General features: G+C 43.7%; 1 protein-coding gene across 3 annotated transcripts in view; it reads left to right on the top strand.

Moving 5' to 3' along the window:
• The first annotated feature begins 4245 nt into the window (after positions 1–4245).
• LOC146785614 (arylacetamide deacetylase-like) overlaps positions 4246–17751 on the top strand; it is a 441998-nt gene continuing 428492 nt past the window's right edge. For all 3 annotated transcript variants that reach the window (XR_014970704.1, XM_085634876.1, XM_085634875.1), the window contains exons 1-2: positions 4246–4681; positions 10388–10823. Coding sequence is in view for 2 of the 3 variants with exons in the window: in XM_085634876.1 (XP_085491002.1) it covers positions 10704–10823 (120 nt within the window). In the remaining variant the exon portion in view is untranslated. The remainder of the gene's footprint in view (positions 4682–10387; positions 10824–17751) is intronic.

Below are 17751 nucleotides of genomic sequence, written 5' to 3'. Positions count from 1 at the left end.
CCCCTGTTTCGGATGTGATATCAAATAGGGTTATAGCCCTCCTTATGTGATCTGTTGTTCTTCTGCCTGTCATGAAACCATGCTGCCAGGGTGACACCAGATGGGCTATGACCCTCCCCAGCTGGCATGCCACAATTTTAGAGTAGATACTAGTGTTGGAATTTATCAGTGATATCGGCCTATATGAGGACGGCTTGTCCAGAGGTTTGTCCTTCTTGGGAAATTTAATGATATCAGTGCCTTCCCAGGACTCAGGTGGAAACCCATTCTGTTGTACCCCCTTGAACAAATCTAATAAAATAGGGGCTAGCTGAGGTTGGAGATTCTCTTAAAATTCAAGAGGTATTTTATAAGGACCAGCAGATTTCCCCTGAGGTAGATAATTTAGAGCTGCTAGAACCTCTTCAACTGTTATATCCTTTTCCATCTCATTCCTGGCGGTTTGATCAGCTATGGCCCCAAGATCTGCCTCTGACAATACTTAAGAGATATTCAAGGGTGCCCCCACATTTCCTGTGTATAATGCCTGCTAAAATTCCTGAAACACTCGGAGAATGTCACTAGTTTCTGAATAAGTTCTTCCATCCTTCCTAATAGAGGTTATCACACTTATAGTTGCTTTGTGTCGAGGGCGCAGCATAAGCCTTCTCCCAACAAATTCTCCGTACTTCTATGTCTCGTTCTTATGAGTTTGGAATTCTTTGGTGACCTTTGAGTTAGCTAGCTACTGATCTCCGCTTTTAAGGTGATAATTTTGAGCTGGGTTTGTGCCACCCCTTGCCCCCGTGCAATATGAATCATGTGTTTTTTGCCAATTCCCTCAGCAGCCTCTCATTCTCAGCCTGGAGCTGTCTTTTCGCGTGGACAACATAGCTAATAATCTTGCCCCTCAGAGCGGCCTTAAAAGCATCCCAAACTATGCCTTGTGACGCACTATACCTATTATTATTGAAAAACCCATGCGTCCAGTTCATAGTATGCTCGACAAAGGATACATTTGCCAAAAGTTCCTCTTGAATTTTCACCTATAGAGAAGATTAGTGGCCGTTTGAACCTCAAACTCCAAAATCAGAGGACTTTGGTCAGAGATTACCTTTGGAAGCTTCCTAATTTCAGTTTTACTTCACAAGCCTGCTGTTATAAAAAAAAAAATCAAGCTGAATGTATTTCTTATGTGGGCATGAGTAATAGGTATAGCCCGGATCATTTGGATGCTTGATGTTCCATAAAACTATCCATAACGGAAGACAAAGCTCTATATACACAAGGTTTTTTCCCCTGATAATGCTGGGGTCATCGATTCTCAACTGCTTGGTGTATTTTGAGGTCTCTACATATAACCAACGGGTACGGTCTGGAAGTTAGCTCGATGTCAAGACCCTCGAATCTCATTCAATCATTCTGATTCGACCCATATATTACACAGACTGTAAGTACTAGCTTGAGCTCAACCAATGCCCACCTCCCCAGCGAGTCCGAGTGCTTATACCTAATCCGCCCTATTTGGGATTTGGCAAATATTATAATCCCCCGAATATTGGACCTCTGTGAGGAACAGGACAACAAGTTATACCCCATTATTGAAAACAACTCCCTCTTGTCCCCTGGGATATGTGTCTGCTGCATACAAAAAATATCGGGGGCAATCAACCTCAGAAACATAGCCACCCTTGACAACTTCGCCTTATCATTTAGCCCTCCAACATTTAAATAGTTATTGTGCCCATTCAGTAAATTCTAAAATAACCTGTCTGTTCTTAATTGCAACTATATCAAATACTAGATAAATTGTATTCACCTTAATTCCATCTCTGGATAATTTTTTAAGTTTGCACCCCCACACCTGTGCTCCACCCCATGCCCCAGCTGACTTCCCCTCCCCTTTCACCCTCCCACCGACGTCCGCCACCCAGAAGCCCCCTCCAAAAACAAAACATCACCACTGGAGCGCCTTCCTTCGAGCCTTGCTTTCTCGAAGATTGCTTGTCTTAGAAGCAAGATTCCAAAGTAGATGAGAATAGCCCATGGTTTAGAGCCTTCGCTAAGTGGTTGCCTCAACACAAATTGTACTCTATGGGCCCGCTGAACTTCTTGTGACCAATTTCAGCCTAGGAGGGCTGAACGTAATAGTTCCACCATATATGGCTAAATGTCCCACCCCTATATCCCCTCTGGGACTCCTAACAAGCGAAGATTGTTGCGCCTCTGCCGGTTCTCCTGCTCTTCCAGCTTCCATTATATGTCTACCAGCTGGGATTCATGCCCCTCCGATTTCGCCCGAGTGGTGGCAAGATCTGTCTCAGTCTGGGTAATTCTAGTTTCTAAATCGGTCAGATGCTCTTCAATGGCATGGCATGCCTTCGATAGTCTTCTGACCACCCCTTTCACTTTCCTTAATGAAGACTGAGCCTTGCGGCTATCCTGGCACATCACATCGCGATGCATTAAAATTGCCTGATAAATAGCATCCAGTGTAGGGAGTCGGATCTGCCTATGCCTTATGGAGTCCCAGAAGTAGAACCAGTTAAGTGTTCTGTAGGTGTATAATCCCAGAATAACTCCTTGCCTTTGGATACTTGCCGGCCAGCCTTCATGCCTGTCTTACGGGCTGTCATGGCTCGCCCACTTTGACCCTCCTCTGGGTCACTGACATACTCGCTAAAATCAGATGAAGAGTCAGAACCATCCACCTACCACTCAGCCCCTTCAGACAACTAGAAAAAGCAGTCACTGGGCTCCTTTTCCAGGTCACTTTTGCCTGGCTCTGTCCCCCCAATATTGCAGTCATAACTGCACGGAACTTAATGCTTGAGCATTTTTTGCATAAATTGACTGTTCCTGAGAGCTATCATTTTGGACAGCCTGTGGGGGTAAACTCAGGTGCAAGATTCATAGCAACCCTTGGAAGCGATTCAGGTGCATCTTTGGCTCCCACTGGGCAACCCAGGCCCACCTCCAGCATTTAGTGCATTACGATCATCATTATCTAACATTACAGTACATTACAGTAGGGCCCCCCTTCCATTTTCCCTTAGTAATGGCCGTAGGCAAAACAAGGGAAGAGAAAGGGGTACCGTCATCTTGATGAAGAATGAGGTGCCCTGTTGCATTTTGGCCATCCCGAGTCTCAGGCTTGAGCACATCCATCGGCATCTGCGGTACAATGGGCACAGTATCTGGCCGATCCAATTCCCTTGATTCCGTCGTATCCCGCATTTGCTGGTCGTGTCTCCCAGCAGCTCCCTTCAGGAGATCAACCACCGTGGGGCTAGCCGGGTGTGGATTGCTGGCAGCCCCACCACTCGCCCTGCTCCACTTCCTGGGTCAGCGGGTTGCATCATCAGCCTGACTGTGGGGTCAGCCCTCCTGTGTTTTCGCTCCTTTGTGCTCCTGACCCCGAGGCAGCCTGCGTAGAGATGAGCGGTTTTCCCCTTCAGAGCTCCGCCGGTACCTTTCGGCCCCATCCCCGGTGATGTGGCCGCAGTACAGCAACTAGGGCAGTCCGAGTATCTCACAGCGGCTACCACAAGACGTCTAAAGATGAAAAAGTTTCCCAGAATCAGAGCTACTTGGGGACGATTCCTGAAGGTGCCGAGCTGCCTGTGATAAGCGTCAAGGGCCATCGAAGCATCAGGTCAGTCCATCAGGTCATTTAGTTGGAAAACAACCACAGGTCAGCATGTGTTAGACCTTCACTCACCTGAAATCCAGGGGTGTTCAACTTGAGAGATGAGAGGATTAATCTCAGCTTCCCCCAAGAACTTGCGTCTGGACAAAACTGAATTTATAAACACAGCCTACCAGAAGCAAATTCCTAAGGGAAGGGGGAATAGGGACAAAATAATAAACAGAGAAAAACACTCCAGATCCCAGCTTTCATCCGCTATGGATAACCAGCCTTCTTTCGGATTGTGTCCCTAATGTTAAGCAAAACAACAGAAATAATATTAGCGTATGAATTAAAAAGAAACCATCATATGCAAATATCTCAGAACTATAGAACAAGTGGTGTTACCTCCTAATTCTGGTTTTGTCTCCACCAGAATTTCATTCGTAATAACTTAAGAGCAAATTATCTTTCTGTAACGAAATATACAAAACCGGAATTCAAGTTTCTGTCATTAATGCAATTAACTAAGATTTGCGATTGATGTCTGTTGTACACTTACTAAAATAAATTATTTTGTTTCATAATTTAACTCAATTGTCCATAATTTTTAAAATATCCTTCTTTTCTTTACACAGGTCCTTCACTTTGAAGTCTTTTCCAAGAAGCCAAATGTCTACTAATAAAGATAAGAAATGTTCCTATCGTTGCGTGCCTTGCTTGACTTTCAAGTTCCACAATTATGCCCTTTATTGATTTGTTCAATGTTGCTTTCCTGATTTTCCGGTGTGCAAAGTAGAATTTAAAAGAAAGGATTTCTGTTGTGCAAAGTTGAATTAAAAAGAAAGAAACTTACTGTAGCTATCTGCACCTTCCGTTCAAGAACACTACTCACGGTTCTGTTTTCTTTTCTCAGGTCGTCATGTCTTTAAATGAAACACCGGAAGGACGAGAACGAGTTTCCTGGGTGAGGAGGGGAAGATTGTTCAGACCGGACCGGAAACTGCTGCTCAACACGGAAGCACTGTCAGGATGATGGAAGAGGGAGCTCCGACGAAGATCCTCTGTCATCAGGTAAGTGAAGCATTAACAAGCGTAAGCGTGTGTTAGCGCTCGCTTGGGGTTTAAATAGACTTCCAGAAGGGTGGGGTTGTCTCGGATGTGAAAGGAATAACATGTGTAACACCTGGCCTAACTGTTTGCACAATCAACGTGACTTGAGTCTGCTGAGTACAAAACGTTCTCCAAAAAACCTGTTTGCTGAAGAGAAGAGGTTTGAAAGGGCAACGTGATTCGTGTAGGATGTATTCTGGAAAGAAGCCTTAATTTGCAAAAAGCATTGGCAAATACAATTATACCATACAAAACATGAAGGAATCATCAACACCTGTTTCTCATCTACAAACAATGATGATATTAATAAACAATGATTGTGGCCACAATTTCTGGATTACATACATATAATAGAAAAGTGCTACATAATTTGTGTTTAGTCGTTAAGATTCTAGATGAGGTTGAGGTTGAGCATGATTTTTACAACAAACCCTAACAGTCGCTCCCCTCAAAGGCCGCCCCACCGGCGAGGTTTTTGTGGGAATCGCAAATGAAATTGTCTCAGTAATCATGGGGCGTGAACAAATGATGCTGGCTCCCATGAATTCTCCGTAGCATCAAATCCTTTCCATGCTATGAGATAATAAAGTTTGCCTTGCATTCTTTTTGCATCTAATATTTTTTGTACTTCATACTCTAAATGACCATTGATGGGAATGGGTGGAGGTGGGGGTTCTGGTCTAGTTTCTGGATTATAGGGTTTCAACAATGAAACATGAAAAGTGGGATGTATTGCGTATTCTGGGGGTAATTCTAACTGCACTGTTACTGGATTTATAATGTTATTTACAGAGAATGGTCCTTTGTATCTGGGTAACAACTTTCTAGGTCCCATTAGGTTCAAATTCTTAGTTGAGAGCCATACTTTATCTCCCAATTGATATTCCAGAGCGTCTACTCTATGCTTATCTGCTTGTTTTTTCATCATTTCTTTATATTTATTTGGATGTTTTATAGCTTTTTCTTGAATATTCAATAGAGTGGAAAGGCGGTCAGTAACTCCAGGAGTTAAAGATGGATTTATTGTAATGGGCAATGCTCGTGGATGATACCCCTGTAAAAAGTAAAAGGGAGTACACTGTGTTGCAGAATGTACATTATTGTTATAAATAAATTCAGTAATGGGTAACACCTTTTCCCATCCAGTAGTAAATTCTGCCATTAAACAGCGTAAAGTTTGTAATAATGTTTGATTCACTCTTTCCGTCTGACTGTCAGTCTCAGGATGAAAGGCTGTGGAAAGAGCTATTTCCATCTTAAGACTTTTACCCAAATTTGCCCAGAATTTTGAGGTGAATTGACTTCCTCTGTCCGAAAGGACCTTGGTTGGTAAACCATGCAATCTCACAATTTCTTTAAGAAAAATATCAGTCAATTCTGCAGCGGTAGGAAGTTTGATCAATGGTATGAAGTGTGCCATCTTTGATAAATAATCTACTACCACTAATATAGTTGTATAACCACTTGCTTCTGGTAAGTTGGTTATAAAGTCCAAACTGACTGTATGCCAGGGACATGGGGGAGTTGGTAAGGGTTGTAATAAACCCATAGGCGCTTTGTGTAACGATTTATTTCTTGCACAGATAGGACAAGAATTTACATATTCCTTAATGTCGGTGATCATTGAGGACCACCAGAAATGCTTTTTACAATTATTCAGGGTCTTTTGATAACCTGGATGGCCAGCTAAAATCGAGTCATGATGCCACGTCATAACCTTTTCTTGTAACTTTTTGGTTGGCACATATAACAGGGATTTATGATAAAACAAACCATCCTGTATTGAGTTGTGAGGATTTTTTAACCAGGTTTGGGTCTGTAATTTAAAATGCTCCTCCCTTACTGTTTTTAAAAAATCTTGATGAATGATTGGTGCCAAAATGTTTTGTGGTGGAATTATGGGGGGACCTGACACTTCTTTTTTACATTCAGTAGTGTACCCATATCTGGATAAAACATCCAACTGTAACTGCTGTGCTCCTGGTCGATAAGTAATTACAAAATCAAAGGCACTGAAGAAATTTAACCATCGCATTTGTCTTGGTGTCGATGCCTTCACAGAACTAAAAAATTGCAAATTTTTATGATCACTAAATATAGTGACAGGAAATTTTGTTCCCATTAAATGATACCTCCATTCTGTGAATGCCAATTTTATAGCCAAGAGCTCCCTCTCAGCTACAGTATAGTTCTGTTCAGCAGGTAACAATTTTTTAGAATAGTAAGCTACAGTATGAAGTTGACCATCCTGGATATCTCTTTGAGAGAGCACGGCTCCCACCGCCGTCTGTGAAGCATCTGTCTCAACAAAGAACGGAAGATCTGGATCTGGATGTTTTAACAAAGGTGCAGAGGTAAATTTATGTTTAAGTAACTCGAACGCTTGAGCTGTTTGTTCTGACCAAGAACATTTTTGCCCCTTGTGCAATAGTTTGGTAAGGAGTACTACTGTCTCTGCAAAGTGAGGAATGAAGCGCCTATAAAAATTGGCAAAACCCAAGACCTTTTGTACTTCTTTCACAGTTGTGGGTTCTGGCCAGTCCTTGATGGCACTCACCTTCTTTTGATCCATCATTATTCCTGCTGGAGACAAACAATACCCAAGGAAATCAACTGTATCAGTATTAAAAATACATTTTTCCAATTTTGCGAACAAATGATTTTTTAACAATTTGTTTAATACTGCTCTAACTTGATGAATATGTTCTTCCTTTGTTTTAGAATATATAAGTATATCGTCAATGTATACTATTACACAAACATCAAGAAATTCATGCAACACCTCATTGATAAAATATTGAAATGCTGCAGGCACATCACACAAACCGAAGGGCATCACTGTATACTCAAACAAACCAAATTTAGTTTTAAAAGCAGTTTTCCATTCATCATTTTCTTTTACTCTGACAATGTGGTAAGCCCCTCTCAAATCCAGTTTTGTGTAAATAGTGGAATGACTTAATTGGTCTAATAGAACTGGTATCAAAGGCAACAGATACTTATTTTTGATAGTGGCCTTGTTTAAACCGCGATAATCTATACATGCGCGGAGACTTCCATCAGGTTTAGGAAAAAAAAATAGTGGCGAGGATACAGGAGAGGTGGAATGTCTTATAAAACCTGACGCCAATAAATCATCTAAATAAGTTCTGAGATATTTAGGGGCAGATTTATGAGCCCCTTGCGCCACTTTTGCGTCACTTTTCCCATGTTAAAAGTGACGCAAAAGTGGCGCAAGGGGCTCATAAATCTGCCCCTTAGTTTCTTCTTCTGTAAGAGCGTATACTCTACTATTTGGCAAAGCGGCTCCAGGTATGAGGTCTATACGACAGTCATATGTCCTGTGTGGTGGTAAAGAGCCAGCTTTCACAGGATCAAATACATCCTTAAAGTCCTGATATTCAGATGGTATGCTAGGAACATGTGTTTTCGTAGTTGCACAATGTAAAATTGTCATAGACTCATTTAATGCTTCTTGATAACAAGATTCCCGTCAATGTGAAGAATCTAAGGTTACTGTTCGTAAAGTCCAATTAATTTTAGGGTTATGCAAGGTTAGCCACGGTACCCCTAAAATAAGACCAAAAGTTGGCGTATCAATCAAATCAAAACCGATCTTCTCGGTATGACCATTTTGACATACCATGATAAGAGGACTAGTTATTTTTGTTATCATTCCTGAAGATAATTCAGAACCATCTACTGCACAAACAGATTCAGGCTGAGTTTTCCACTCAGTGGGTATCTGTAATTCTTCTGCCATTTTAATGTCCATAAAATTTCCAGTGCCTCCACAATCTAATAAGACTGGGACTGAGTGTCGTACATGAGCACTAATTATCAAGACTACTTGTATCACAAAATTTCGAGGTATTCTTGGTACTGTATTTGTTAAAATGTTGGAGATCTGTAAATTCTTTCCACTCGTGCAAGAGATCTCCCTTCTTGACGAGTCTCTTAGTTTTCCTGTTCTAAAGAATTTATCATGACGGAGTTTACCTTCCTTGACACCTTAGGTTTTATGGGACAATCTTTTGCAAAATGCCCAGACCGAGCACAGTATAGACATATATTTAATTTTCTCCTTCTTTCCTTCTCCTCTATTGACAAAGGTCCCTTGATTGTCCCTATCTGCATCGGCTCAGATTCTTGCCCTTCAGTATCAGATTCCTTTTTGTTATTTTTCAGTACTGAAAATCTTGCCTCAAATCGTATTTTGTCTCCTTTTCTTTCTCCTAAACGATGATCTAGTTTTACTACTAAATCCACAAATTCTGAATAATCATCTGGAAGATCTACAATATGAGCCAAGGCATCTTTTAAATCATCTCGCAAACCTCTATAAAACAAAGATGTGCGCTTTTCCTCAGGCCACTGGGTTTCGGTCAGAAGTCTATTAAACATGGTGACATAAGTTAACAAATCTTGTTTGCCTTGTTTTAAATTTAGCAACTCATTGTCACTAGCTTGGATGTAAGTATGTTTTGCAAATAGTTTAGTCATAGTGCCTTTAAGCTGAGGCCAATTATGTAAGATAGGGTCATCTCTGTCAATATATGGTATGGACCAACTTGCAGCGGTGCCTCCCAAATAAGAGAGCACAAAAGCCACCTTTGTCGCATCTGTAGGGAAAAAATGTGGTTTACAAATAAAGTGCAATTGGCATTGGCTAATAAACACATTAAACTTATTACTATCCCCAAAAAATCGTTCCGGAGCTGACAAAGGAACAACATTAGGTACAGCTACTGTAACTTGTACTGGAGGTGAATTATTATCTGAACTCGTAAACCCATTAGACGATTTTGGTTTACTTCCAAATTTACTTCCAAAAGTTGAAGAATCTGTAACTACTGACGAAAAAGGAGCACCCCATAAAGACTCTCGGGGCTTGTAACAAAGGACTTCTTGTCGCAAGGTTGAATTCTCTTGTTTTAATGTATTAATTTCCAATTGCATTTTATGCAACATATCAGTTATAGATTTGTCTCTTTCCACATCTTCCGCAAGTGCTTGCGCCATTGCTTGGCCATCTATGCCTTTGTTTTCTAAATCCATATCTCTCAAGGAGAACCTTTTTTTTGTTGTGAAGGCTTACGCTTCTGTTAGACCTTCACTCACCCTAAATCCAGGGGCGTTCAACTTGAGAGATGAGAGGATTAATCTCAGCTTCCCCCAAGAACTTGTGTCTGGACAAAACTGAATTTATAAACACAGCCTACCAGAAGTAAATTCCTAAGGGAAGGGGGAATAGGGACAAAATAATAAACATAGAAAAACACTCCAGATCCCAGCTTTCATCCGCTATGGATAACCTGCCTTCTTTTGGATTGTGTCTCTAATGTTAAGCAAAACAACAGGAAAATATTAGCGTATGAATTAAAAAGAAACCATCATATGCAAATATCTCAGAACTATAGAACAAGTGGTGTGTTACCTCCTAATTCTGGTTTTGTCTCCACCAGAATATCATTCGTAATAACTTAAGAGCAAATTATCTTTCTGTAACGAAATAAACAAAACCGGAATTCAAGTTTCTGTCATTAATGCAATTAACTAAGATTTGCGATTGATGTCTGTTGTATACTTACTGAAAGAAATTATTTAGTTTCATAATTTAACTCAAATGTCCATAATTTTTAAAATATCCTTCTTTTCTTTACACAGGTCCTTCGCTTTGAAGTCTTTTCCAAGAAGCCAAATGTCTACTATTAAAGATAAGAAATGTTCCTATCGTTGCGTGCCTTGCTTGACTTTCAAGTTCCACAATTATGCCCTTTATTTATTTGTTCAATGTTGCTTTCCTGATTTTCCGGTGTGCAAAGTAGAATTTAAAAGAAAGGATTTCCGTTGTGCAAAGTTGAATTAAAAAGAAAGAAACTTACTGTAGCTATCTGCACCTTCCGTTCAAGAACACTACTCACGGTTCCGTTTTCTTTTCTCAGGTCGGCGTGTCTTTAAATAAAACACCGGAAGGACGAGAATGAGTTTCCTGGGTGAGGAGGGGAAGATTGTTCAGACCGGACCGGAAACTGCTGCTCAACACGGAAGCACTGTCAGGATGATGGAAGAGGGAGCTCCGACGAAGATCCTCTGTCTTCAGGTAAGTGAAGCATTAACGAGCGTAAGCGTGTGTTAGCGCTCGCTTGGGGTTTAAATAGACTTCCAGAAGGGTGGGGTCATCTCGGATGTGAAAGGAATAACACGTGTAACACCTGGCCTAACTGTTTGCACAATCAACGTGACTTGAGTCTGTTGGATACAAAACGTGCTCCAAAAAACATGTTTGCTGAAGAGAAGAGGTTTGAAAGGGCAACGTGACTCGTGTAGGATGTATTCTGGAAAGAAGCCTTAATTTGCAAAAAGCATCGGCAAATACAATTATACTATACAAAACATGAAGGAATCATCAACACCTGTTTCTCATCTACAAACAATGATGATATTAATAAACAATGATTGTGGCCACAATTTCTGGTGTACATACATATAATAGAAAAGTGCTACATAATTTGTGTTTAGTCGTTAAGATTCTAGATGAGGTTGAGCATGATTTTTACAACATACCCTAACAGCATGCTGATGTCGGTCACCTATGCAGCCGCCATCTTGTTTCTCCCCCGTAAATGTCATCCACAATGTCTCTATAATCAAACTGCCGTGATAGCTCTACTTCTGTTGATTACTTGATGCAGCAGGTCGCAGCTTCAAGGCTTCCCTTGCTACTGAATGTCTGGAGTTCGTGGGCTTGTGTCCATGCCTGGGCTTCAAGTCATGTGACCGCCAACCATTTCATACCCCTTTTGTTTGACCTTAAGGGTCCCTGCCATGAGGCATCCCAAGGACCTTGTTCAGGCCATTGTCCTTTTACGTCCTTATGTGCATATATTTATTGTTAAAACCTTTTGACTACCTGCCTCGCTGGTGGTGACAGCTCCCCTCCACATCTAAGAGAAACCCACCAGTTTGAATGGCCCTACAATATTCAGGAGGAACCTGTCTACCCCTGTGCTAGACAGGTGAACCTTGTGTATCGGCTAGCATTCTCATGTTGATGAGGCCATTCCTCAGGAACTCCAAACCCATGCCTTTGCAGAACTTGCTCATTGTTATGTTCAACTTTTACCTGGATCTCTCTACCTCTCCCTGTCTCAGTGCCTCCTCCATTCGCACTGCCCTATGATTTCTGACCATATTATGTGGCTGAGCGCACCGGACGTTATTAGGTTGTCAGATCTGCCTGGGTGACCTCAAAAAGGTTTTTCACCCCATTGTGCAAGCTCATTGCTCCAAGATAAATAACCACCACAGCAGGGTTCATGTGTGCCCGTTGCGTTTCCTGTACCACAGGAAGGCACTAGCTCCACTTCATGTCTGGCTTGCCCAACCATGGTATTTCACAGCCATACAGCATCCTGGTGCCAGCCGACAACTGTGTCCTTGTGATGTTTGAGTGACCCACTATCCATACTGTTTGTTTTTCTGCTCTGGTCCTTGCAGGGAGAGGGTAGCTCTGCATTAGTACAAAGATGGCCTGATGAATGACTGAAATGCTGAGGATTTCCACCAACCTGCATGCCTGAATGCTTTCGCTGCCATGTCAGCGCCATCACAGTCATGGCTGCCCTGATGTGGAATAAGTGTGCAGGTAAGAGGCCTGCCCTTGCCAGGGCTTGGCGCATCACTGCTATTAATTGAAACCTTCTGAAGGTAGCTGCCGTCCCAGTGTATGAATAGGGTGGGGTCACCTCCTATTTTGACCTGCATGTTTCTGGGGGTTATGCAAATTGGACAGTGCTCACTTGCCGCAAGACACTTAAGCTGTGTGTGTTTCCTTTTCCCTCCCTGGTCGTTTATGACCTCCTCATGTACAGCACCAAATGTGTGTTTCCCCCTTTGTATGTCCTTCACCGTGAGGCAAGCCAAGCCCGGGTTTGCTATTGACAGTGCCATCAGTTCGCTAACCCTGAATGTCCGAAAGAATGTTAGGGTGAATGCCACCCTAAAGAAGTATGTCTGCTTCATAGATCTCCATATTCCCGGTAGGGCGTGTAGTTTCGCCTTCAGTCTCTCAAAGTTAATTGGTAGGTTGGTGTCACAATTATTTGATTGCATGCAACCCTAGCCATTCATTGCCACGTGACAGTAAAATGTATTTGTTGGGCCCACCCCCTGTACAGTTTCTAGTGTTACGCTATGGTACTCAGATGTGATTGCGCCCAAGCTGTGGACTTGCCATGCCTGGAGCACCATTTTATAGATTCCTCCAGCCTTCCACTGGTGCAGGTTTTCACATACCTCCATTGCCCCCTCAAAACATTCCAGACAGCTACAATTGGTGGTCATGGTTTTTGGTAGGAGTGGGCGGTAAACTCTGCCCCTCTGGCAGAGTTCATGGAGTTTTTGTCATTCCGTGCTCTGCTCAGAGGGCAGGGTTTGGCAAAAACTCCACCTATGCCCCATAGTGGAGTTTAGCACCACCCACCACTATGATATTAAATTATGACTTAAAAAAGATCGACCTATGTGCATGGACATCTTTCAAGGATTGCACCAAACACTATGCACTATGCGGAGAAGATCACAACACCAATTATGCAAGGACCTACGCAGCATAGGTTTGTACCATACCCATAAATTCTTATCCAGCCCCTCTCCGTGCCCGCTTTTCTGGTGCCCTGTACGCTGCCACCATTCTTTCCTTTTTACCTGTCACTGCTCTCCCTTTCTCAGGCCCACTTCGCCCCTCTTTCCTCACCAATACGACAAATCCTATTGGACAATGTCTTCTCAGTAACAACGCAATCTATTGACTGGGCAGGTTGTGGTGCATGCAGACTTGTGTTCTCTTTTAGGATTTCTGACATGAATGGGGTCAGAGTATTCACGTGCTGGGTGTACGTCATTAGTTCCTATACCAACTGTCCACAACAGCGGTACGCACGAGCAGTGGGCTGATTTTAAGAATGCCCTGGAAAAACCATTTCTTACGTGTTGTACAGGTGCGCTTACAAGATACTGGTGCAGGGTTGGCAGCTGATGTGATGACATATTGCAGGGGCTGAGCGCTACATGACCACAAACTCCAGATGTGCGCACAGTAGGGGTGGGTGAATGGAGCACCAACTCTGCCTGCTTGTGGAACTCCACGGAATTCCAATGAATTTTTTTGCAACTCTACGGAATTCTGCGTAGTGCAACTTTGCAAGCTCTGCCCACCCCTAGTTTTTGGTGCCAGGGCCCTGTCAACAAGTATCGCTAAATCAGCTCCACAGCATCCCATATGTCTGCTGATAGTGTTGTCATCTGCTTGTTTACCCATTGCACCAATTGGCAGAACCTGTCCCATTAAAATGGAGAGACCGAGTCAGCAATTGAGTTGTCACATCCCGACATGTGCCTACCTTTAATTGTTATGTTGCTTTCCAGCTGGCAGCCCACCAGGTGCTAAAACAGCCATAGCACTCTCACAGAGGTTGCTGCCCCTAGATTTACTGCTTGTACCACTGCGTGGTTGTCTGACCACAATGTCACCTGCCTGTTTAGCATGGGTAATAACTTCAGCAGTACCACATTTTTTGTTAAGTGTGCCTTTTGCCAGTTTTTGGGCCACCTGGCAGTGTACAACACAGCACACAGGATAGCACTGAAGCCCTCTCTATCTGCCACATCTGTGTACAGACTCAGCTGCTCTGCTGTTACCAAGGATGACCGCCATACCATGGTCCCATTAAACTTGCTCAGGACGTTCTGCCACTGCTGCAGGTACCTCTTGACCCCCTTGGTAAGCCCGACCCTGTGGTGCTTCCATATTACGCCCTTTGTCAGCAAGGCCAATGGCTAGCAAATTTGTGCCCCAAAAGGGATAACTCTGTCTGCAAATTGAGCCTCCCCAGCAAGTTTTGCAGTTCTTTGAGCTTTGCTTTTTTCTTGGCCATTTGTCCCTCATCTTGCCTGTCACTTTTTGGTCTGGATATCTGCTTACCCCCTCTTTTGAATCCAGCTCTATCCCAGAAATGTCAGACGTGTAGTGGGGCCTTCCATCTTATCCTGAGCTAGTGGGACAGTGAGTTGTTCTGTCAATGCTTTAAATTGTTCCACTATTACGCTGCATTGTTCAGTCTCTTGTGTGTTCAAAAATTGGAAGTCATCCAGATAATGCAGTTTTCTCCCTCTTGGCATCTGTCAACCAATGTCTATTCCAAGAATGTGCTAAATGCCTCAAAGTACACACATGAATTTGAATAGTCCATGGGCAGGCATGAACAGCCCATGGGCAGGCATTTATCATAGTAAAAGGCAACGCCCAATTGAAAGCTTGGAAGAAGCTGGAAGATGGATTCTATATCTGTCCTCACTGTCAGGGCTCCCCTACACGTCGCCCTTAGCAGGTCAATTGCCTCATCCAGCGTGCATATAATACCAGGCACCGCCCCTGATCTAACCCATCATTCACTGATCCTCCCTTCTGGTATGACATGTGGCAGATGAGTCAGAATTGTCCTCGCTCCTTTTTGGAGACTTCTCCCAGTGGAGATACTAAAAGTCCTTTAGTGGTGGCTTCTCAAATGGGCTAGTCACGTGGCCCAGCTAAAGCTCCCTGGCCACTTTCCGTCTACCCACCTTGGCATTGTCTGCGACAGATTTAAGGTTGTTGCAGAGCCTCATTTCCACCAGCCCTACATAGGGTCGGCTAAAGCAGCTCATAAAACCTTTGGCTAGCAACTGTGCATTGTATATTTTATGGTAATGGTTGAGTGAAATGATAAGAGATCAGAAGATAATGGGGGGTGCATGCTACTCCTAGTTCCCCTGAGTTCCCCTTTTGTACCTTTTTTTCTTTGCTCACTTATCCTTCCTGCACTTGCAGGCCGGATGGCTCCCACTGCAGTTGCTGCAAATTCACTTGAATTTGCAGGACAAACCCCATTTGCACTTGCCCTTCTCAAACTTCCAACATGCAGAGGGCTGTTACCATGCCTGGTTGCCCCTTGTGTACTGTTTCCTTCTGTTGCTCCGCTGGTACCACTCTGTCTTCCATTTTGCCCTGTATGAACGAAAGGACTGCATGGTGTGTCTCCACCCTTTCTAGCACAGCACCCACATCTTTAATGAAACCTGCAATGTCCTAATGGTCCTAGTATATGATTGGGCATGTCTGCATTTTTGCCCTAAAGCCCTCATCATTCTTTGACCGGGTCTTCCTCTTGTACTTCTGCTGCTCTGCACGCACTTTCTGTTCACACAAAAACAATGCTGCTGCGGCATGCATTCAGGAGTATTTTGACAAACATGCAAGCCAAAGTGCCAAATGCATGCAACCAGTTCTCAGTTGACTTCTCTAACCTAGGCTTGGGCCCCTCTTGCATGTCCTCATCTTTTTTGTCCTGCAGCCCCGGGTCCAGCCCTGTCTGTTTTAGCTCAAGTAGTGAAAACATATTGATGAACTGCTTCCACCATATAGATCCTTAACAGCCAAGGGACCCAAGCATGCACGCCCAGTCTTGTGCACTATTATAGGTGGGTCACCCAAGGAAGGCCTAATATATTTGCTGGCTGGCTTGCTTTTTGCGGCACTGCCTCCCCAAGCAACTGTTGGGTCTGCCCCGCAAGTAGTGCGTCCCCAGCCCTTGGGTGTCTTGCTGTGCCCCTTCCTGTGTCTTGGCACCTTGGATACCCTACTGATCTGTGTGGCTTGCCAGCTGTGCTGTCTGTACCTGCCCTATTGCATGTAATTTGGCACTTTTCTTTGTGGTCAGAAGTGCTGTGTCCAAGTCCTATCTTGCCTTGGCCAATGAAAATGGACCGACCATGCAAATGGTGGAGGAGGTGATGCTCCTAGTCCTCCTGCTCCTTGTCATCGCCACCAATGGGGGGTGCACATACAGAACGTGTCCAGTGGGTTGCCCTGGTGATCTACATCCCATAGTTGGCTATCCCATTTGCTTTCCCGTCAATCCTAGCTGTGGCCTGCCTCTGTGTCTGACTGTCTCATACCCCGCCCCCATTTGTGTGTCCTGTATTTATCAGTGGTAGAAATTGAGGGACAAAAAGAATGTCCTTCAATTCTGCCTTATTTCTTAGGGGGACATGCACAGGACCTGAGCCCTTGATTCTGTTGCTGCTATTTATTGTGCGCACAAGCCACCTGTCGTTCATATCCAGTAATCCCCATCAAAGCACAAGCCATCATTATATCTTATGAAAAACTATCATCACACTGCATGACCGGGCCACCTGCTGAAGGCCTCACACATGCCCTATAGAAAAGAGACAGTGTGAGTGGAAGATCCTTGCATGCGAGTCGGACACTCTGTCTTCTCACACAAAGTTGCAGTCTTACATCTGTCAATGACACTGATGCAAGATGGTGTAACCAAAGGACCTTTGAATGCACACAGCATTCCATTCAGTCTCCCATAGCACAAGGAAGTTGCTGTCATTCACATTTTCGACAGATACCCTCTCTCAAACGAGCATGCGTTGGCACCATTAATAGGTCACCACATGCTCTTCTGAGTGGGTGAAAAGGTGGTGAAACAATAGGAAGGAGTGGGAATAGACGTGCCCTACAGTTAGGCATTCTAAGTACATGCATGGTCTGTGGGTGAGGTGTATGTGTCTGTGTATACATTGTATATGTTGTGGACTTAGTGCTGACTGCCGATCAAACAAGTCATATGCACTCTCTGCCATTTTCTCCATGTAGGCTGCATGCAGTCTGCATGGAGAAACGGCCTCCCCATAGATGCCTGTGTGGTTGGCTTCCCGGCCAATCACAACGCTGCCATTGCAGCATTGTGATTGGCTTAGAGGAGGAAAGGGAGGCTGCCTGCTTCCTGGGAGTCGGAGCAGAGAGAGGAGACGTGATGCGGGACTGGAGGTGAAGATATGTTTTCTCTCCACACGACCCCCTCCCTGCGCGCCCCCCCCCTAGCCGGCCGTGACTGGCCATGAAGGTCTGCATCAAGCAGAGGCAGTCCTTATCTGTAAGGAAAGGGGATTCCATAGAGGCATAAATCCAAGGGAGC

This window comes from Triturus cristatus, chromosome 11, assembly GCF_964204655.1.
Source record: "Triturus cristatus chromosome 11, aTriCri1.1, whole genome shotgun sequence".
Classification (NCBI taxonomy): Eukaryota; Metazoa; Chordata; class Amphibia; order Caudata; family Salamandridae; genus Triturus; species Triturus cristatus.
This window is presented reverse-complemented; position numbering and strand designations above follow the sequence as displayed.